The following is a 22,681-nucleotide window of genomic DNA, read 5'->3' on the forward strand; positions in this document are numbered from 1 at the left end:
TGACATAACCTAGCAGAGATTAACAGTCTTCTAAATGTAGTAGTATATTTACTTCAGATGATAGTGCTGCTTTTTAAAAAAAATTTGCTGTCATCTTAATGATGTAAGACTTTCATCTGCTCTATCTAAAGAAAGCAATAATTAGACATTATGCTTCCTGGCAAAAATTTATTTTTGAACTGGCACCATAATATTTCAGAAAATAATAATAAAGTACCTCTTTGGTGAAGCCTAGGTACCCCCTACTACTCATTGTAACAACTTGTAAACAGGACCGCAATACAGTGCTTTGCCTTAATTCTAGCTCGGTTAGGTACCACAGATCTTCCTCACAGTCCTTCTCATAACTTTAGGAAAGTATTTTAAAGCAGGGAGTAAAGCAAAGGAAAATTAAGAAGGATATAAAGTTCCCTGTTTGAGATTTAAAAAAAAGTGCATAATGTTTTCATTCCAAAAACTGTGCCACTGTATGGAACTGATGGATACAAGACTGTTTTCCTTCCTCTACTGGACATTATTGATCATTACACAAACACAGTCTCTGCTCATTGGCCAAAGAAGTCTCTTAAGTCTGTTTTCTGGTACAATCAGTTGTCCAATTACTTTAGAACAATGTCCTGCATACTAAAACAAGAATAGCAAGTTAACCGGTTTTTCCACTAGAATGTCTGTTGTTGCGATTCCATTTCTGTACACTGCATTTCCAATCTATTGGAGAGTTTTTAGTGTTTGGCATACACATCCCAACTCCTTGGCACCACCAGGTTCAGTGCATCCATTGCCAGCAACAGACACAGCACCAGGAAAATGCGACTCCCAGCACAAGGGATAGCTCAGGAGGAGTGGGCATTCTCCAGCAACGGTGGTCCGTCTCGATGCATCGACGGGTGTGTGTGCTCCCTTTTGTAAGTTTTTGGAGGAAGCTTTGGGATATGTTGAGAAGTGCTTTGTCGTGGAGGAACAGGTGGTCCAGCAACAGAATGGAGGTCCACATCCTGTGGTATCAAAGGTGGTGATGGAAGATGCCTCCGCGCTACATGTGGAGAAGGTGTCTGAGGGGGAGTAAACGGAGACGGACTGTTTGGGAAAAAGGTGTTACCAAGTTCGCTTTTTCTCCCCAATGGTGGAGGTTGGAGATGTAGTGGTGAGCTAGAGAAAACATCTGGAGTTCGCACAGGTTCTCGTGGTGGTAACACAGGAGGGCTTTCAGGGGGGTCAGAGATGCAGGTCCGGTCAGGCACTGAGTACCTTGGTGAATACACTTTGGAGGTTGGCTGCCTAGGAGGGATTGCTGGTGGGCTGTCCAGGTGCGCAGAAGTAATCTGAGGTACACAAACATTTCATTCAATAAAATTTTAGAGTGGCAGTAAAGAACAGAACCCTGCTGAGAAATGGAAGCAGAGCTCCTGCCCTGCAGATTGCTCTTATCCAGTTAAAGAGAAGGCACAGCAAGGAAGTGCAGAATGAAGTTGGGGAGTAAGGAAGCAAAAGTGAGTGGCAGTGACTGAAAAACATGTTTCTCAGTGTGATGCGGACAGAAAAGACAGAGACTGGATGTGCAGGGGGAGAGCAGGGGTATATCAATACATGAGTTAACAGCCAAGGATGGAAGGAATGAAGATGCACAGAGAGAGACAAAGGCAAGGCAAAGAATGGTCAAAGCAACAACTTCCATGCTAGTTCCAGGTTTGCTTGCTGGGTAGGTCCTGATATCTTCCACCACCTCCCCAGGAACAAGCACTTGGGATAGGTAATAACACCAGGATTTCTCCAAGAAAATGAGGAAAAGGGAGAGGCAGATGACGCTGAACAGGGAGAAAAAAAAACCTATGCTCAGGAGATGCAATTAAGTAGTCAGAATTATTGAAGTGAACAGTTCCCAAGCTGCAGACCACAGTGACAGGGTAATTGGTCTCCAACACGCTATCACATATACGATGTTTTCAATTACGTTTTGGTAGGAACGTGATGTGTTAAACTCTGCTGGCTGACAGCACAGTCACCTGTAGTCTGAAAACAACAACTTACTGAAGAGCCATACACAAGCCCTCTTCAAAGACATACATGCTCCGAAGTAATTTTTAGTGGGATTTTCAAATCCCACCCAATTCTCTGAAGGCACAAACCAGCTCCCACTGAAATCAAGAGACATTTGACACTGTCTGCAATGAAGGCTGGATCAGTTCCCAAATGCCAGACAAATGCAAAAGGAAAACATAGCAATGGCTCAAATAGGCAGGCAGACAGGACAGGTAATGAAGAAGGGAAAGAAAGCACTAAGCACCACAGCATTAGGGTCAAATACTCTAATGAACTTTTTCAGAGGACTGAGGCGTGTACATCACTTTCCATCATTACTATTCTTCCCCACTCATACACTCCAGAATGATACTCTGGGACAACTATCGCAGATAGAAACATCTGCCTGAAGCCTCAAGTTCTCACAGGCAATGTGAGGGCCCGAGCACAGCGGATCAGTAGACAAGAGACATTTCTAACCCTAAATTTAGGTCCCGTTAATTTTCATTCGTTTGGGATCAGGACATAATGAGGCAGAGCTGTGACTGATTGAAATATATGGCTGCTTACTCTTTCACATACAGTTCTTCAAAAATACATGTACTATCTTTAAAAGTGAGTTTTCTATCATACCCTGCCCTCTGCTCCCAGAAAAAATGCCCTTTTTTCTCCTTACTTACTTTTGATGGGGAAGATTCAGCTGGGGCAGACTCTGGTCGTCTTCGTGGAGGAACCGGAGGGGGGACATGAGCTTCATCTGAATTTTTGGTAAAGTTTATGGATGACACAGAAGCAGATCCTAGCGGACATAAAAAAAAATCCTGATAATTATGAACTTTTGATAGACTCAGTATATTTCCTTTATTGCTGCCAATAAAGGTGTCATAAATAATAAAGTAATTGCTCATAAAAAGCAGCATGAATCAAGAAGGTATTAAAGAAAGACGATGAAAACAACCCTCTAACTTATAGCTTCCAGACAAACTGCTTTTCTGAGCTGCAATCATCTCTGTGGCCATCAGTTCCTGCACACTCTTAAGTAATCCTTGAGACCAAAACCACAAAGTTGTTCTTGTATCACAACAGCACTAAAACAATATCCTGAACCTGCAGTTGATGAGCTAACCCAACAACGAAGAAATATCTTCTTCTGAAGAGGTATTCTAGAGACCTGGCTTGGACACTCAGCAACATCACTGCTCTGCTAAGCAACTTTCGCTTTTAGCAAGTCATTTCACCTCCTTGTGGCAACCAGCTGAACACAGGACTAACCTTGTACTTCCTTTGAAAGCCCTCATACATGAAAGGAGGCTATGTTCACTATAAATTACTGAAAACACACCATAAAATATGAGCTTCCTTGTATTTCATGAAGACAAAAGAAAAATAGGTGTGGATGGGTCCTGATGGATTTAAAGCAGGGAAATACTGATTTCAAGTTCTGCAGGAAAACCATCCATGTGCACTGAAACCAATTCAGAATAGCAGACAGCAGAATAAGGCACCCACAGAACATTCATTTTTATTCTCATTGTTCACCATCAAACAGATGCTCATCAAATACATTCACCACATATACATACGGCAGCAAATCCCACAAAAATGTTTGTTTGGGACATACATGGGCACTAGAGATATATCTCTGCCTTCTGTTTTGACAGTTTTTCCAAAGACATGTAATACTCTCTATGTAACACACCTAATTCTGTTCAGTTTCTCCCTTTACAATAAAAACTTATTAAAAAACAGGGAATAAAACACACTGAAAGTTTTTGCTACTGCAAGGAGACAAAAGCAACTATTTCTATAGACACTTTAGAAGACTAAACATGATTTCACCTGTTTAACACCACAAAATCTAATATGCACATTCTTGGTAGACTATCTATTACCACCTACTTGCATGAAAAGGACTTGAAGGATCTGAGTCAAACACACTGCAGACATCTGTAGTACTTGAAGTTGCAGAAGCAGGGGGAGGGGTCAAAGGTGTTCGGGGAGAGTTTGGTGCAGATGCTGTAGTTTCAGTCTCGCTCTCTGGGATGCGGCTGTAGCTAATTTTCCTTGGCTCCTGTTGCAGGGGTGTAGGATGTCTCATGGTACCTGGCCTTGGATTAGAGGGACGAACACCTGGGGACTTGAGAGGATAGCTGTATTTTTTGGGCTGAAATGACGAAAAAAGATAATATCAAACAAAATCAAAAGGCCACAAGATCACCTAAATGCAGCTTTGTATTTATGAAGTTAGAGATGTAAAATGACTTCTGCTATCTGTGAAAGACAAATGTAAGCATTTTTTGAAAAAAATTTAAAAAATAAATTGAATACTAACAAATCTTGGTGGAGGCTTGACATTTCGTGGCTCTATCTCTAGTGACTTGTTGAACAGATAATCTGTAAATTCTGTCTCCATGCTGTTTCCCATTGGATTCAGGTTTTCAAAAAATCTCTGAAATACAAGAAGGTAGAAAACTTGTCAGCTAAACTACTTCTTAGTAGCTTAGTACTGTGTGTTTCTACTGCAAAAAATGATCCCAACTGTTCCAGAGAAAAGAGAAAATGCTGGAGTCAGAAGTAATGATAGATTTTTAAGTTACTGAATCTGCTGTTGCCAGCCCTTTGCTGGGCATTGCTACTGCTATGCTTGGCCTAGTTGACACCAACTGTGCAACTACCCTAAATACTTTCTGCAGTGCAAAAATCAGACCAGGTTAGCTCAAACACCTTCAGAAGAAGCTGTATGTATGTAGTCCATCTTTACACTGATGCAGGGAAGACTGCTCTCACAATGCATTCTGTCAAACCCTGAGGAGAACAAATAACAAAAGAAAATCTTGCAGAATCTCTTAAGATAACCTGTCCTATGACTCTCTGAAAGTATATAGCTCAAAAGATATTTAAAAAAAAAGGAAAGAAAAGAAAAGGAAGAAAGGAAAGCAAATGGAGAGAGGACACCACAGACCAAGGAGAACAAACGCCAGGAGAAAGAAAAATGTGAGCATCATCACCGCCAACACATGATGTAAACGCAGTGCTACCAGGTAAACCTGGAAACATAAAGGCAGTGTAAAAGAGGAAGAAAAAGATAGCTGGGCTCACTGGACAAATAAATGCAACTGAGTGAAGGACAGTGAGAATCTGGTAGTTTCTGTTCCTGTTTAACACTGATCAGTAAAAAGATCTGTCTACCAACATCCAAATAGCTGGGGAAAAAAGAAAAACAAAACCCAAATTGCAAGCATTGAGCTTTCTGCCCTTTCTTACAGTGAGACCTGAGAGAGATTTTATGACAGGCCTTCTGCTTGTCTTTGATTCAGTCTGATTGAATCTATGTGAATTCAGTCTGCCTTTATGGTCGATCAGCTGACAGAGTTACCACAAAAGTAGCTCAGTGCATGGACTCAAGGAAATAATGCCACTTACCCTGATGTCAAATTCCACTCTTAAACAATATGGTTGGTTCTGGTACTGCTGTATCTCTCCTGTTATTTCAGCTACCTTTCTTCTCTTGCTGAAGTTTATAAGTTCTTTCCCATGTCGCTTTAGAAATTCAGGGTTGCCTTCTTCTGTTTTCAAAATGTTAGTTAAGTAAATCCCTAAAGAGCACACAGAAGAGGTTCTCAATATGTAGTACAAAACAAGGAGGAAGTCACATGACTGGAATACAAAGAATTCTTAAAGAATTTAATTTGTGCATTCTAATTATTTAGAAAAACTCTGTTAGCGTCAGTAAGAGAATCACACCTAATTTTCAAGTAAGGGCAACAATTTAAATATTTTAATATGCCTTTTCCAGAAAGCTGCCTTTTTTGCATCAAAATATCAAAGTTTATGCATCTTTCTATTGTTTAGGAAGCTCACACAACTAAACACTACTAGCATTTTGCAAGACTGAACTCAAGTGCTTTCTCTCAACTGTTCTGCCTCAATTCAGCTCTACCCCACTAGAGACCCCAGCTAAGCTCTGAAAAATTATTTTCAGGTTTCATTCTTCTGTTCCACTCTCCACTCCTGGCTTCATAATTGCATCAAATCATTTGAAGATTAGAAAGAAAAGAGTGCTCTCAAGTCCACATACAATATATCTGGAACTGTCATTATGACTCTTCTAAGTATAACTTGAGAGAAATAACTGAAGCTATTCAGTGTGATCCTGCTAACCTCTACTCAATCTATGAAGCAGGACAGGTGGTTTCTTAGTTGATCTTATCTTTCTTTGCAGAGCTCTGGAGTATATCTTTCTGCAATCTGTAAAAGGCCAAAAGAGCCATCAACACTATTTCTTTCAGTTTTGGCCTGAAGCTTATGCTGGAAAAGTGTAATGTCCAGAGTTGGAACTGATCTGCAGCAAACGTTCAAGCAGCTTGCTAAAGAACAGGAATGTCATGTGCTTAACTTCACAATTTGCTCAACGTCAGAAATTCCAAGCAACCTACTTGAACGAAGAACTGTTAAGTCTGATGATAAAGAAGAAGCTTTCTTCCCAAACTCTGTTTTTACAGAAATAAGACTTCTTAATAGAAATAAGACTCTAGTTATAAGAAATTATAAAAATTAAAACTCTAGCTTTATTTCTTGGAATTCCTGATGGGGAAGGGGGTCCTTCTTTCTCTACTAGTCAATGGCAACAATATTTTTAATGTGACCGCCTTCCATTTAAGGCATTTATGGTCACAACACAGTTCAAACCACATTCAAAGTAAAAATGAGTAAATATGTAAATAAGATCTTGCAGATATACTTATTTTTACTGCAAGTAACATCTGCAATTAATAGTCACTTTAATTTTTTTCACATATATGCAATTAATGTCTGGGCACCTGAAATTCAAACCCAACTGTCCTATTAAAACTGACTTCTCACTATTGTTCATACTCTGCTTAGTACCCTAGCTCAATACTTTCCAAATGTTTATGCATGATACAGCTCATTCAAACCAAACGCACTTACCAAAAAAAGGCACACAAGGAGGATTAATGGACCTGAGTTTTGCCAAGTATTTCTTATAATGATCCTCACTCAGCTCATAAGCGTCTTCTAAAATCTTCTTCTGGCGACTAGGAATTTGCTAAAAAGAGAGATGAAACAGGTTGTTTGGAAAGACAGGGTAAGGATGTAGCCCAACAACAATACTGAGAGTAATCGTCTCCCACTGATATTTAAGTGAGTGACCACGAGGACAGTGCCCCACCATCTCAGGATCTTGCTACCTTTTTCTGCCTTTCTTAAGTGAGGATTGATTTCTTGCTCCTGAACCCAAGAAAAAAACCCTCTCTATTACACCCTGATTGATTCATTTGTTGGGGGATTAACCTTCCTTGCTCCTTCTTTGAAGGACATGCTTACTGAAAAGACAGGCTTTTAGTGTGGCTAAGGAGCACCGCATTACACTTCCATACCAAAAATGGAAAACATTTCACTGTACCTCAAATGTGTGATCCAACCTATACACTGCTGCGGAGTTCATAGCACTGACAATCTCAAGGACACCATTAAAGTTGTTTAGCTCTTGAAAAACTTGCAGGATCTCAATTATCCGGCTGACTACAATTACTCTTTCCTCTAGGTTTTCTGTTTCTACAATGCATCTAAATACACAAGAACATTTGATTTTATATTATAACGTTGATGAGTTTTCCAAAATCAATATGAAGTCATAACACAAACAAATATGAAAAGTTTATCAAATTACCTGACATAGTTTCGAAAATGTTTAGAGAATAAACATTTGAAAATATTTTAAGAATAAAAAGCTGAGGCCATTATGGTAAAATTCTCGCAGGGACCAGTTGTAGCATCTAAACACGACTTAAAACTGGAATTCTCCCAGAACAGAATTTTTCAGAACTGTACTTCTGAATGGACTGTAAATGTCCAGAAATGGAGTAGGTGCGGATTTAGGAAAGTCACTTACTTTTCAAACCACAAAGTGAGGTTAGTTGTATGCCTTATCATTTTGAGAAGGTTGGGAGAATTAATTTCTTTATCTTCCTTTGTCCACACACTTCCAACTAGTTCAGATGGCTGCACAGCTCTAGAAAAGTAGATGTGTGTATCAAAAAATGTAATTAAAAAGCAGGAAAGAAGATATTATTTTCCCAAAACCTCTTTATTTCCAGTGAATTTGGAATTAATATTTGGAAATAAATTCTTAAGGTATCACTTCTCTTCCATAATGTTAGGCTCCCCACATGACTAAGTGACTGGTATTTCTACACTTCTTTTTTAGTGTGTAAGTATTTCTTAGTTTATTTTATTAACGACCTCAGTTCATCTAAATGAAGAATGAAGTCTACATCTCATTCACCATAATAAAATGTGAGCTTCCAACGCCTGAACAACCTCTTACAGACAGGTGGTGAGATTTGACACGGTCCATAATTTGCTTCACAAGCTAGGATATGAAGAAAACTGAATTAATGTTCATACTTCTCAAAGGTTGATCTACTCGGAAAATATAAAGAGAAACCTGCAGCACAATCCAATTAACAGTATGCATCAGTCACATGTACTGCATGTTAACTTGGAGAAGATAAGACAAATACTGTTTTTTAGAATTTTTTCTGAAAAAATAGCAATTAATATACAGCATTGGTAAAGTCCCTTGACCTACCGTGGGGCTTCACAGCAGGGGCCCGCAGAAACAATTTCATGCTGGAGAATATTTTGGTTTGTGTCATGTGTTTTTCAATGGAGGAAAGTTACCTGTAAAAATCTGACTCAAGTAAAGTGAGCTGCCGAGCAATTTCTATTGGATGCAAAGTGAGCAAGTCAAAAGTCTCTGTGTGTCCTGGTTTGCTTATGTGCCATTCAATCGCTGGAGGTGGGCTCTCAAAAGTAATGTTGTGACTTGGCCCAATGGCTTGTGCCTGCTTTTTCCGGTTGATTATCTTTGTGATCGATTCAACCCATTTCTTCATCGCTTTGCCTGGCACACAGAGAGAAAACTACTATTTAGTTACTCTTAATACTGTTTTTCCAAAGAGGTCAGTATAATTTAGAAATCTTTGGATTTAAACCCAAAACCTACTAAATTAAAGCAACCATATATTCTTTTGAAGTGTGTAAGTGGTGTTCTCACACAAGTTTCAAGGCATTCGAATGTACACAGAAGAATTCCTCAACAGCCAATGCTGAGCATGCCAAGTTTGCCCAAGCGCAATTCAGGACACCCAAATTAGGCTCCTGCTCCAAATCAGTTGTTTTCCTTTCTTTTCTGACTTTACAATGAGTTTATGGGAACTAACCTTCTTTTGCCCAACATGCACTTCTGTAAACACCCTGAACTTTATACTTTGTGTAAGAGTACATGCTTACCTCAGATAACATAGAAGGGCAAAATAACAAACAGGGAGAAGCTTCTCCCTCTACTGCATTTAGCATCAAAGCTCAGAATAAAACCCAAAGGCCAAATGCCTGTTTAGCCCTACACTGTAAGAATTTCATGCATGAGACAGCAAGTCCATTGAAAATTTACCACCAATCCAGATTAAATTAGCTGGCTTATTCTTCCCCTCTTTTTAATTGCTAAATAACCATTAAATACTTCTCTAACATAGTATTCTCCTACAAACTGCTCCTGTAGCTATCTCAGTTTTTCTTACAAGGGAACAGGAAAGATCTGTACAATCACAACTGGAAGGTATCTAATATGCACTGTGAAATAGCTGGAAAACCCTTGCTTCAAAGAAATAGTGGTTTCCACCATCAAACTTTCACAAAAATTACCCCTGTGTATAGTTTAAGAGGACAATCAAAGCAATTATTCTGTCTTGATCATTACTCAGTTCTTATTATTTTGCATTATTTCAGTCCCTTTATAACAAAACCAATACTTATATTTATCAGGATGTAAATAACATTCTTTCTTCTGAACAGGGACCAGACTTTGAATAATAGTGGTGGTTTTTTTTTTTTTTAAATTAAGGCTTATTTTATGTTCTTTGTGAAGTATTTAATAAGCTGTCAGTCCTGTTTATCTGCTCAGTGAAAAGAGAAGTGATCCCATTCCATACCTTTGAAAAGGGATGCTTTATGATAAATGCCAGCACTTAAGAGACTATAAGTACCTCTTACTGTTCCAATGAATTCCTCCAAACGCTGCAGAAGATCAGAATCTCTTTCAAAGTCATAGAAGTGGTGTTCTACCCAGTGTCGACATACATTTAATACTCTGCAAAAGTAAAGGATAAGTAAGCACTCCACAGTCTATCTTCATGTCTAGCATTTCAAGGCTTTTAGTAGGCGAGGGCTCACAGAAATATCAGAATCAGCAGACCAAAGGCAATTATTCTACTGTCTGCATTTCACCAGCAACGAGCTATAAGCATTTTTCTACTTTAAGTTTAAAGAAGTCAGAGTAATGCTATTGTTCATAAAAAGAACGTTATTTAAAATGTTCTCTGCTTACATCTTTGTGGCACACTTACGCTGTATAGCCTTGCAGAAACGTGGATTAAAAAAAAATGGCGAGCATAAGAAACTAATTTGCACACAATAGTCTAAAGCTCAGCACAAGCTTTTCCCAAGGCTTTTCACGCCATGAATTCAAATTTCCACCAGGTTTTCCAGTAGCAAGATCAAAATGGCTGACTGCCCATGCACGCTGTCTATGAAAGCATCTACAAGAAAGGCTGCTGGTATCACAAAGAGCCACTGCATCCAAAAGATGGTACTTCAAAAGACTTAAAGGAAATCAGTTTGGCTCACATTGATGCAATACTCACCGTAGCTGCACAGGTTGAATGTACTCTTTCCTAAATCTTTTCAACTCTGCGCTAAGAGGCTGGTCTCCATTCTCCATAGCAATACGATCAGCTTCTGTTGGCTCAGGCTCTGGAATTTCAAATCTAGCACAGAAGACGGCTATGAGCACTAGACTCCTATTACACTAATCTTGCTCACAGATAAAATGTTGATTAAAGATAGCTCGAAATTCAGAACATTTCCACACGTCAGAATCTTACGTCTTGGTAAGCACATAGGAAGACTGCTAAATTCAATAATAATACAGTTTTCGAAGACAAAACTGTGGGATGCTGGAAGTTACTGGAGCTACCTGAACAATCCTAAAACTTCTGGATATAACTTGCACATTTTACTTGCAAACCTTGAATCTGTCAACTTTTTAAAAAGTGTTTGGAGTGAATCTAAACCAACTGGAAAACAAGAATCTTACAAACTCTACTCCAAGTAAAAATATAAAAAAAAAAAAAAAAAATTTGGACTTTGTATGAACAATATTTTTAACAGTAGCGTACCTTTCTATTAGCAGACTCAGCAACTCTTGAGGTTTACAGAAGGATCTATATGTTGTGAGAAAAGTCCGAACAAAGTTGGGATCTAAGACAAAGAATAATTTTATGCTCATGTCAGCAATTACCTAATTTCTTTTATACTTTAAAATAACTTTAAGTATCCTTTAAAATTAAGGATGCTGGCTTATCAATTTACAGAGATGATGATGTAAACCAAAATTGCTTTGGTAACAATTCAGAACCTCTTAAAATAGCAATACAAAGCAGAATTTAAAAATAATTTTTATTCTGTTGAAAATTCAAAACAATGACTTTTTTTTTCCCTTCAATTATTAAAAGACTGGATTCTTTTTCAACAACTTTGAAAATAATAAATAGATTATTTTAATTATGAGCCATCTAGTTTTTGACAATGATCAGGACAAGATTACTCAAAAGACACAATAAGTAACTTTGCATTGGATAGAAATGGCCCCTTCAAGAGGGGAATGTTTTCCCTAAACTGGTACAACTGATAACCAGTCATGGTTAAGGCAGGCTAGATATTTTTTCAGCTAACTGACAGGTATACTTTGAGGTTATATTTATTTCACTTCAAGAAAATAAACAGATTTAATTTAAATTGACTAATTACATACCAGTTCATTCAAAATATTCAAATGCGTTTTAAAAACAGGCAAGTATTCAAAACAGAAAACCAAAGTGTCTCCCTTAATTACAAAAGCAAAACCGTTTGTTTTCAAGTATGAGGAAATGCAGTGACAGCACGCTGGCACTGCACAGAGCTGACTAGAAACAAGGTTAACATTGTTATCACTGAACAAAATTAATGAGCAGGTTGCAATGGCTTTGTATATTAAATCCATATACAGATTCTGAAAACAAACCCCGATTGGTAATTTTTCTAACACAGAGGGGCTGAAGAGGAGCACACAGGACTTGAAGTAGGAGTTCCTATAGGCTGTAATGAAGAAAAAAACCTCCTGCATTATTTCACCGAACACTATATTAAACCAGTAGACTTGTTTCCTAGAATATGGGTTTTTAAGAGCTTTTTTAAAATCCTCCTTAACTATTTACCAGCATCTTGTCCATCTGAATGAACATTCTACCCTTCTTAGATCCTACTAAGCTCTTCATTTGGGCAACAGTTTACTGTGATGTGTCATACAGATTAACCGTGTATTGTGTAACACAGCATTTCCTTGCATTTCTGTTGTACGCTAATTCCCATTTCTTAAACAATTAACTATTCTGCTTTAACATCACTATGTCCTTCATTACTCCATTTTTCTTAACACAACGCCTCTCCCACTTTTCCTTGAAACTGTACAGTCTAAAATCCTTTTCAAAGGCAAAACTCCAAATCCTTTTGCATGAAGAATGTCATCCCTGTCCCCATCATCAAAATACACAATTTTTGTTGTCCTACAAAACAAGTATAGAAGTAAGCACAGCAACTCATGTTTTCATAGCTTGCATTCTGTACGCAGCATCCACCCTAAATAGATTTTTGTCTACATGAAAAAGAAAGCCTCCACAGCAATAAACATTTCTAGATCACTGCAAGCTCTGAGTCATAGCTATTGTTATTTACAGGTAAGGTCAGTGTTTAAATCCACAATACATATTGAATTTCAAATGAAGTGGATCAGAAAATCAAATCTAACCTTGTTATCTTACTAGCAAAATCAGTAACTCAAAATAGTCTCCAATATATGAACAAGCGTTAAAAAAAATACAGACAACACTAGTTAGTCAGGATGTCTGCTCATGTGATAATTCTCTCTTCAATACAGCCAATTTGAAAGCTGAAAAAGAACAATAACTTGTTCTACAAGGATTTATAAATAATCACCCTTGAATTCCTTAAGAAAGGAAACGGACACTATGATGACGCACAAGCACTCTTAACATATCAAAGCTTTAAAAATAGAAGAGCACTGCCCTATAGATAAAAAAAATTGCCACGACTTTCAAATCTTGGTACCACCTAACCCAGCTGCTCTTAAACAAGAATCAGGCAAAGGAGGACATAATGAACACAGAAACACATTAAAACAAGTAAAACCCACCAGAATATGCAAATAGGGTCAGAACCTGAATTTCTAATTGAAGGGCCGCTTCTCTCATGTAAAAATATACGGAAAGCTGCTTTTGTAGGGGAGATTTCTCCCTATTTTGCTGTTCCACTGCAGGATGGTTTGGACAGTCTGCTGCACCTTGCGGCCAGGTGGCCAACAGAGCTGTTTCCCTGTCCTAGCTCTCATGGTAGCTAGATGCCTCCTACCCCTGGCAGCTCTGCTTTGTTAGAGCTAGGCTACTGAGCTGTCCCTATTCCACAGCGAAACAGAGAAATATTTCAGCTGATAAGCTGGTTTGTGCATTGTCAGGGAGGTGAGGGAAGAAAAATAAAAGGTCCAACACCCATATCTACAAATGAGATGGACTGTGTGGATCTTCACAGATGACAAAAAAGTTGAGACCTGATTTGACTACCATCTGAACACAGCCCATATACTCCTCAATATGCAAGTAACTAAACTGCTCTTCAGCTAGTTGCAACAAATTGGTACCACCTCTGCAATTATATCTGTAATTATTCCTTGTAGTATTTGACCTACAAAGATAAAAACCTAGAGAAGAGTCACAGCTACGGTAAATACTGTCTTTAGACTGTCAGATCAAGGGCTGCCAGTCACACTGTATTTGAGAAAAGTCACCTCAGAAAAGTAAGGGCTTGCTATTCCGGCATATGAATATGAAATCAATAAATTCTTTTAAGATTACAATCATGCATACAACAATCCTACGTGGGGCAAGAAAAGCATTCCTACAGTCTGTAGCTGTTTGGCTAGATATCACCAGAGTACTCATCTTCCCATGTCTCCAAGCAAAACCTTGAACTCAGCTGATACGTGTACGAAAGAAGAGCTAAAGGGTTATTATGGAAAGTTGTTGCCCTGCTCACTGCATCTCATAAAATGCAACACAACAGTGAATGATCTACATAGTAAATGGACCTTGTTTCCTGTACAACAGAACATTTTTGGCTGAGTCACTATATCTCTATTTCTTTGTTCCCCTGGAAAAGACAGCACAGAATGGTTAGAACGATGACATTTTTCCTCATAGAAAACCAATTATAAAACATAAGGTACAGAATGAAAGATAAGGATGTTGAGAAATCACGTGCAACCTAGCAATTCAGCATCAGGTCCACGTACGTTGCACTAAGATCTTTAAGGCTACAAAGACAGGCTAAATACATTACAAGACAACCATTTTTATTCTTTTGGTCAAAGTCTTTCAGCCTATCTACAGTACCCATGTTCTTAGTTTTGGTCAATATCACACATACCTACAATTTTAGGCTTCAAGCAACCTCCTTAAAGCTTTATTAAACAGGGGCTGTTACAAGCAGGGATTTAAATTAGTGTGGACAAAGGTGGATCTAATTGATCGATCTGAATTATTCCTTGATGTCCTATGTGCTAGAAAGGCCAAAAACACATGCAGATGCAAAAAAACAATACAAGAGACATATTTCAACAAGCCACATGTTCCTTAAAAACAGGCCTTTCTGTTTTATGGAACTGGAGAACGTAGTTTGTGGCTCCCTGGACAGAGACGATGCGTGGAGAGCACTGCTAGCACCTGGAGCAACACCAAGGCTATGGCACCGAAGTCCCAGTGCGTATGGAATGGGCAATTCTCAATGGTGCGCAAGTTAGCCAAAGCAAAGGAAATGTTCACAAGGGCACTAATGAAGTACTATTTTTGCTAATTCTCTGCCAAATACAATGCTAGCTTTAAAAAAAAAAAAGTGTCTTCCTTTCTCTAAGGTTGAATTGTTTTATTATAACTTCCAAAAACATAAAATTGTGTCATAAATCATGCCTGTAAAATTTGAAGCCAAGAAGAAAAAGTTTATAAAGTTACAAGAAAATGAAGACAGGCACAAAACTGCTCTAGTAAAAACTGCCAGCATGATATTGCATTTGGGTTTCTAATAAATGTTAGGAAAGCTCAATTGAAGTGAATGTGGAGAAGAGAATAAAAGTAATGGAGTAAACAGGTGTATTTACAAGCATTTTAAAAATAAACAAAAGTACTAAACTACACTAATTACACTCTGCTTACTCCCCACTTCTTCCAAACAAATATTCCTAGTCTATGCAGGGTATCCAGGACTGAGCTGCAGAAGAACAATTTAGGATAATCAGAGTGTAAAGAGTAAAAAGAAAGAAAAAAAAAAAAAAGAATCTACAGTTGAATATGAGAAGCACTAATACCAAGATGCATGAAATTTTAAAATAACTGGCATACAGGTAGAATCAAAAAAACAGCAAAAGAAAATCCAAACCCAAAACCCAAGCCCGTACTTTTCAGCACACCCTATGAAAATCCTGGGAAATTAACAAGAAAAACTCCACACACTGAGGTTGGACTGGATGATCACATAAATGCATTCAATGTATCTTCAACACAAACAGAAACCCGAAGTCAAAAGCCCTTAAATCAAAACCCTGTTGCAATTCTGATTAAGGCAAAGTTCCGAGGCCAAATTATGCAAGTGACTGCTTCTAGCAAGCTGATACTTGGTCTTTTCATTACACGCCAGCATGGACACAGGTAATAGCTGATAGAGTACAACTCTTAACTGAAAACACTTGGCCCATAATTCTCTCCCACAACGCTGGCACTTCATGTGCCACCCAGCTTTGGAAGTCTCGAGGGAAGGCAATTCTTGTAGCCTGGGGTATACAGGAAAAAGTATTGTCTAGAGCTCAATTCCTGCAGGCCCCCACCCCCCTATCCCTTGCATGAGAATAACCTTATGCACATGCATACCCCACTACGTTCAGCCAAACAGGATTCATATTTTTAACTGCTCCAGCTACAGAAGTGCATATTTAGATCTCGAAACCTTAACTCAAAAAGCATGTTAGAATATGTGCACTGCAAAGCATACTCATTTTCTACACACTTTATATATTTTGCTGCATGTATTTAACACAGAAAGAGAAGCATAAACTAGTCACCACCTTGAGTTTTGCCTATGTAAATGAAGTGCCTCACCTGCATACATGTGGTAAGTCAGCCTCTCGATGAGCTTGACGACAGTTCCTGCCTTGATGATGGGGATTCCAGATTTGGGCTGCATGTTTTCTTCAAACACAATATTCTCTTCAGAGTCGGGTTCTGCAAATCTATAAAGCTCAGGATTTGGAAATCTCATCTGCTCCTCTTTTTCTTCCTGCAACATTGTTACATCCAACATCCTTTCCAGCGTGCTTCTATATTGCAAAGATATCAATGCTGCCATCCAGTTGTTTTTCTCTTCAGCCGATTTAGCAGCAAAAATAACACTGTTCTCATCTTTTAAAATGATTTCAAAAGCATGTCGGTACTCGTTAGTGTCATCTTTATCATTGATTTGTACCTTTCGCATGAAGAACTTTTCTTTTAGACGATATTCTGCATTGCTAGCACCAGGAAGTCTTGGCTGGCTGTGATTTGACTTACAGCAAATCATCAAGCCATCAAATAGGAATATGTGTCTCTCGTGCTTTGCTCCTACACGTGTGAGTGTTCCTTCCATGATGAACTCGTTACAGCATTGTCCAATGTCCTTACCCTCCCAACCATCAATATTTTTCTGGATTTCATTCATTTTCTTAATTGCTAGCTGTTTCCCCTTCATCTGCTGAGTATAGAATCGGCATGCAGATTCACTTCAGTGAAGGATGGGAGAAAGGCAGCCTATTAGTATACGTGTATTTAAAAACCACAACCACCACTAATAGCAAAAACACAAGATCATCTTTCTGAGTAGTGAGAATTCCGCTGAGAATGCAATTTCAGCACTCAATATCAGCACCATTGCAAGCCTTGACTAATATTTCTCTTACGTACCTCATCTGATAAATTTTCCACTTATCTTCTATGCAATAAATGTTTTACCTAAACACAGGCAACCAGAAGTAGGCAAGCCGTTAGTGCTTCTTAGCCTAACAAACCACTCATTTCCATAGCCAACAAACAATTTTAGACTGCATTAGTTTGAGAGAAGCACATTCAGAGAAAATAAGCTGTTAAATGCATTCATGTCCAAGCCCTAAAGATTACACTTTGCAGCGCAGAACTTGTTTGACAAAGAAAATATTGAAACAATTTTAAGAGCAAAAGCAAAGTTTTAACATGTTTAAAAAACTGCACAAGTATTAGCGTTAAATCAAACAGCAGATAGTATAATCCAAGAATTTGCTAGAACAGTGCAACTAAGTTATCTATGCATCTATTTCTATTATCCAGTGGTGATTTTAACTAGCCATTGCATAAAAAACTCTTCAGATTATGTAGTTTCACATTCAAGAACGTTCCCTTCTAATCACACAGAAATGTACTTTTACAATATTTTTAGGTGGATAATTATTATCTGAGTGTAATTAACCCACAAATGCCGTAACTTGCTACTTACCAGTGAATTCTCAGAACGTCTCAACTACCAGTATGCAAGGACACATAGAAATTAGAACAGTTTTAAAACAATAACAAATTATCTTGGCTTTGATGTCACTTCCTCTGAAAAAGCAGGCTTGTCACAAACTATTTTGTTCATTGTTTACTAAAAGAGGAAACTGGGAGCCCTGGATTTATAGCAAAGCATTAAGAGCAGAAAGCAAGAAAAATAGAAACTTGTTTACCTAAGCCTTCGTTTTGCAAGACTTTTGGAGCATATCCGTTCCATACTGCTTTGAAGATTTAGTAGGGCAGTTATTGCTTGCTTTAAGCACTCTTTATCCTCTTCATCCTCACTTTTTTCTTCCAATTGCTGTGAACATTGAAAGTCAAACACAAACAGTGTTACAAGCATTTTGGTATGCGCAAATCCAAAAGTCTGACCTAGGAAGAAGAAATCCAACCATCTGCTGATTTTGCATGCTCCTGCTTGTTATTAAAGTTAATGAAATAACCAGATGCATTACTGACACAGGTAAGAGACAACTGTCTGCTAAGACCTTAATCTCAGTAAAACGAGAGCAGCAGTCACTAATCCCCCAGATAAGGACACATTCAGGCACGTTATTTACCTCAAAACTACTTTGATTTACCTTACATCTCCAAAAAAAAAACCCCATTAGAGGTGTTAAATCTTAAGAGGAACAAGTGAGGAAGGAGATTCCCATATATACCATTCTACAGCACAAGATCAAATCTGTGGGATGTCTGTATGTTTGTAACATGTATAAACACTCCTGGAACAGGCAAGCTGGACTGAAAGCTAAGCAAAACTCCTTCACTGCATTTGTAAACGGAAGATTACAAGGGCTCTCACCTCACTAACAACAGTCTAATCAATAATTCAGGTTGGAAGAGACCTTGGAGATTATCTTATCCAACCTCCAGCTCAACTGCAGAGTCAACATAGATCAGGTTGCCTAGGGCCATATTGAGCTTTGAATTGCTCTCACGATGATACAACCTTTCTGGACAATCTGTTCCAATGTCTGAAATCCCTCATAGTGAAACTTTTTTTTCCTAATAGCTTATCAGGATTTCTCTTATTGACTTTTCATAGCAGAATATGTGGAAGCACTATGCAGCTGCAAGCAGTATTTCTCCGACTTCCCCACCCCATCACACAGTCAAAGACAGCAGGAAGGTTTCCCCTCCTCCTTAGCCTCCTTTTCTCTAGAATGAATAAGCCCACTCCCCCAGCTTCTCCTTCATCACATGCTCCATTCCTCGTGTCATCTTGACAAGCCCTTCCAGCGGGCTTGTTTCAGTACACCAATGTCAACAGGAAGCCCAAGTTGGACATGGTTCTCCCGATGCAGCCTTGCCAGTACTGAACAGGTAAGCACTGCCGCTTCCCTCAACCTGATAGCTACACACTTGCTAATACAGCAATACAGGCTTTTGTTGCTGTAAGGGTGTTCTGCTAGCTTGTGTTCAGCTTATTATCCACCAAGGCTCTGATTATTTTCATGCAAAAAACCAAAGGGGAAAAACAATAACCAGAGGAATGGTAGGGAGAAGTGAATGTTCTTCCTCCACGGAGGAGTTGCTTGGCTGTTCGTCAGAAGACACGGGGGCATCTAACCATGGCCAGCTTGTAAAACCAGGGTACATAAGTCCCTATCTGAGTACACAGCTACATTAATGCCTTCATATACTAACTCAACTTTTCTTAAAGGACAAAAAATACAATAAAGTTATAAACTAAAACTGGACAAGAGGGGTTAATACTAATATTTTGTGCCTAACTATTGCTGTGACAGATGAATTTTATAAAACAAGATCTGCCATGTTTTTATCCTAAGATATTTAAGATTTTCATCTTAAATCTTCGTTTAAGCATTAAAATGTTTCACATTATATTAGTGAAAAAATTGTTGACTACAGCTGTGGCATAGACATAAAACTGAGATGACAATTATTTGGAGGATTATTAAGAGACAAGTGTTTCAGACTATTACACACCAAGAACTGCTCCACACAATTGAAACATTTGTTTTGACAGAGGTGGTAAAAGTGAAGCAATAGGCTGGCATGGACCAGAATAACAGACACGCTTCGAAACAGTACAATCACGGTTTGCTTTCAGTGGGAAATGTAAGTATTGTCCTCCAAAATCCAACTGAATACAACATATTCATGTTTGACATTTGAATGGGTCATAGAATAGCATTAATTTTTTCCCTGACCAGAGTTAATCATTCAGTGCAATAGCTGTCAATGCCAAAGGCTACTTTATTTGTATTTTCAGCCATAAGGATGACCACAAGGTTTATTCTAGGCAGCTTTGGTTCACATAGCGCAATCTGTCAATACTCTTGACCTAAGCAGCATTAGGCATGAGTGCCTACTCATGCGACAACCACTGAAATAGGGCTGACAATGTACCACAACATGCATTACTTCCCAAACAGTCTCAGGGAGAATACATCACTCCAGGAAGGAACAGAGCTACCCTCGTCCTATTCCTCCACTCTCTATATTTAACACAGAGGTATCATCTTCCCTTTGCTTCAGTTGTGCAGATGATCTAGGTTTAGAGAAGACTTCAGACAAATGAGGCAGGTGCAGCACCACTGGCACAAGTCCTGAAAGAAAGCTAAGAAAAATGTGTAACTACATCTAAGATTTTGCATCTTTCGTTCACAAGAGTTCAAAGGAGACTCTTTGCCTTGCGCACTGCCTCTTTGCCAACTTCCATCAAAAGAGTTTGGCTGGATTTCCTATCATCTCTGGGTAGCTACCCTTCAACAATGGACAAGATTGTTTTAGTCTAGTCTCCTTGAAAGCAAGCCTATTAGATCCTAAAATATTCTGCCATTGTAAGGGTACCACAGGAGACGGGGTAAGGAGCAAAAGGCACGTAAAACACAGGACAAAATCGATGAAAATTAGGCTCAACGTGCAACAAAGCTTATGAAATTATTTTCTTATTTTTAATATTGTCTATATAACCTAAATGCTCCAGTCAAACTAATACAGATGCATGGTGCCCAGCATAAGGCAGAACAAAAATGGCCCATATCCCAAATGAAGAAAGTTTTTGAAATTTGGAAAAACCTCAAAAGAAACCTGTGCAAATGTAGGCTAACGTGTGTAAGGGGAGCACTAAACCAAACAAACAGAAAAATAAACCCCTATAAAGTAATCAGGAATTTTCTCAATGTAGCACCTTATCATCTCAAATACCTGGAAAAACATCACTCCCTGTACATTCTCTTCAGAAACATACTGGTACAGATTAATGTTCATTACTGCAAAGCATTCTGCTCCTGTGCTGAGTTTATAAAATGCTTTTTACAGCAATTTCTCTCCAGTTGCAAAAATTTTGGTATTCATCACAGAAAAGTCCATGTCCAAAAGCAAAATACATACTTGTATACAGTGCTGGAGAGAAAGCAATTGTTTAAGACTAACATTTCCCCATCAGAAATCATTGGAAGTAACCCATATTTCCAACTGTATATACAAACTAAATCAAAGTCCAGTGAGTGTAATTATGTTCCAGGTTTAACATTTAGAAAGTAGTGTGTAGAAGTATGTGTCTTCTTAAGTGTAAGACCAACACAAATGGCAAATCAGGCAGTGCTGTGAACTACTATGAAGACCCTTCTCTGGGAATTCGAAAGTTTATGTTCTAGCATTGTATCATTACCATAAACTGCTATCAAAAACAGTCTTAGTCAGAACTGAGCTTAAATTACAGTAATGACTTTAATCTTACACTGCCCCCGGACAGTTTGGAAAAGGAGGTTATGCAAAGTGAAAGGGCACCACTGGAAACGCATCCAAGTTTCTCTGCAAATCCTACTGATTCTTCTATAGCTGTACAGTGCCCCCTAACGAATGAATCGTGTAGATGCTAAATACAAGTGTGCTTTTTTTTTTTTTTTTTAAGATAAACTGTCCTGTGAAGAATACTATATTATTATGGGAAGGAAGTGTAAATTTCTGATAATCAGTAGTATTACAGGCATTGTATTTTTTAATAATCTTATGAGAAAATATTGGTTTATAATGATTGTAATGATTCACAATACAGGTGCAGTATCCTGGCCATTCAAGGACAACAAACTTGGAAAACAGACTGCTAAGGGAAGTTTCTAATTAAAAAAGTACTCTACATTCTGGCTGCGAGCTCTGAAGACATATCAAGAAGTACAAGACAAGGTATTTTGTTCAACCTGTTGCATAACACAAGGGTTAGATATTTATAAAACCAGGAAATTCCGAACAGATACAAAAGAAATCCTCCTCATGCAGTGCAAAATTAGACTATGGTAGTCCTTCTCTTAAGCTGTCAGGTAAGCGTCTATCTAGAAAGACAATGACAGAAAATACATTTATACTTATGATGAGAATATGCAGATATAACAATACTAGTAGAAGTCACAATGGATAGAAAATCTTGTACTTCAGGGCTTACATCACAATCTAGACTTCTGTCTTCCTAGAAGATTATTCTAAATTTAACCACTGAAATTTGTGAACTGCAGGTTCCTCAATTCATCTGGGAGGAGAGATCACAAATCAGCTTCTATACACAGAAGATGCAACAGCATATGGGAGGCAGGGAAATCGCAATTGAATTTGCTTAACTCAAGATCACTTGATTGTAGATGCCAATGATATTTACTGCCCCTCAAAACATTAATCCAAGAAGTTTAGTGCACAAGTGGTCCCACGTTACAAGTGGAAGCTGCACACCGCAGTACTCAGAACAACAAGCTCAAACCAGTACTGCTTCAGAGAAATCTCTTCAAAGCCCACTATGAATTTCTTCAGACATCCTGAAGCCCACAGAGAGGCAACAAAACACTTGCATAGCTGGCAAAGCAAGCCTGATCTGTAGTGTGACCTAGCTATCTGCACTGTAGGGA

At 38.4% G+C, this 22,681-nt stretch overlaps 1 protein-coding gene across 1 annotated transcript in view; it reads right to left on the reverse strand.

The window, feature by feature from the left end:
• Positions 1–712: 712 nt before the first annotated feature.
• SOS1 (son of sevenless homolog 1 (Drosophila)) overlaps positions 713–22,681 on the reverse strand; it is a gene marked incomplete at its 5' end in the record, with an annotated part of 41,837 nt that continues 19,868 nt past the window's right edge. Inside the window, 14 exons of the mRNA XM_009572959.1 lie at positions 713–1,322; positions 2,700–2,818; positions 3,919–4,183; positions 4,352–4,468; positions 5,443–5,615; positions 6,970–7,087; positions 7,445–7,607; positions 7,934–8,053; positions 8,725–8,947; positions 10,089–10,192; positions 10,746–10,868; positions 11,280–11,361; positions 16,359–17,014; positions 17,987–18,114. Coding sequence (XP_009571254.1) covers positions 834–1,322; positions 2,700–2,818; positions 3,919–4,183; positions 4,352–4,468; positions 5,443–5,615; positions 6,970–7,087; positions 7,445–7,607; positions 7,934–8,053; positions 8,725–8,947; positions 10,089–10,192; positions 10,746–10,868; positions 11,280–11,361; positions 16,359–17,014; positions 17,987–18,114 — 2,880 coding nt within the window. The remainder of the gene's footprint in view (positions 1,323–2,699; positions 2,819–3,918; positions 4,184–4,351; positions 4,469–5,442; positions 5,616–6,969; positions 7,088–7,444; positions 7,608–7,933; positions 8,054–8,724; positions 8,948–10,088; positions 10,193–10,745; positions 10,869–11,279; positions 11,362–16,358; positions 17,015–17,986; positions 18,115–22,681) is intronic.

This window comes from Fulmarus glacialis, unplaced genomic scaffold (assembly GCF_000690835.1).
Source record: "Fulmarus glacialis isolate BGI_N327 unplaced genomic scaffold, ASM69083v1 scaffold15132, whole genome shotgun sequence".
Lineage (NCBI taxonomy): Eukaryota > Metazoa > Chordata > Aves > Procellariiformes > Procellariidae > Fulmarus > Fulmarus glacialis.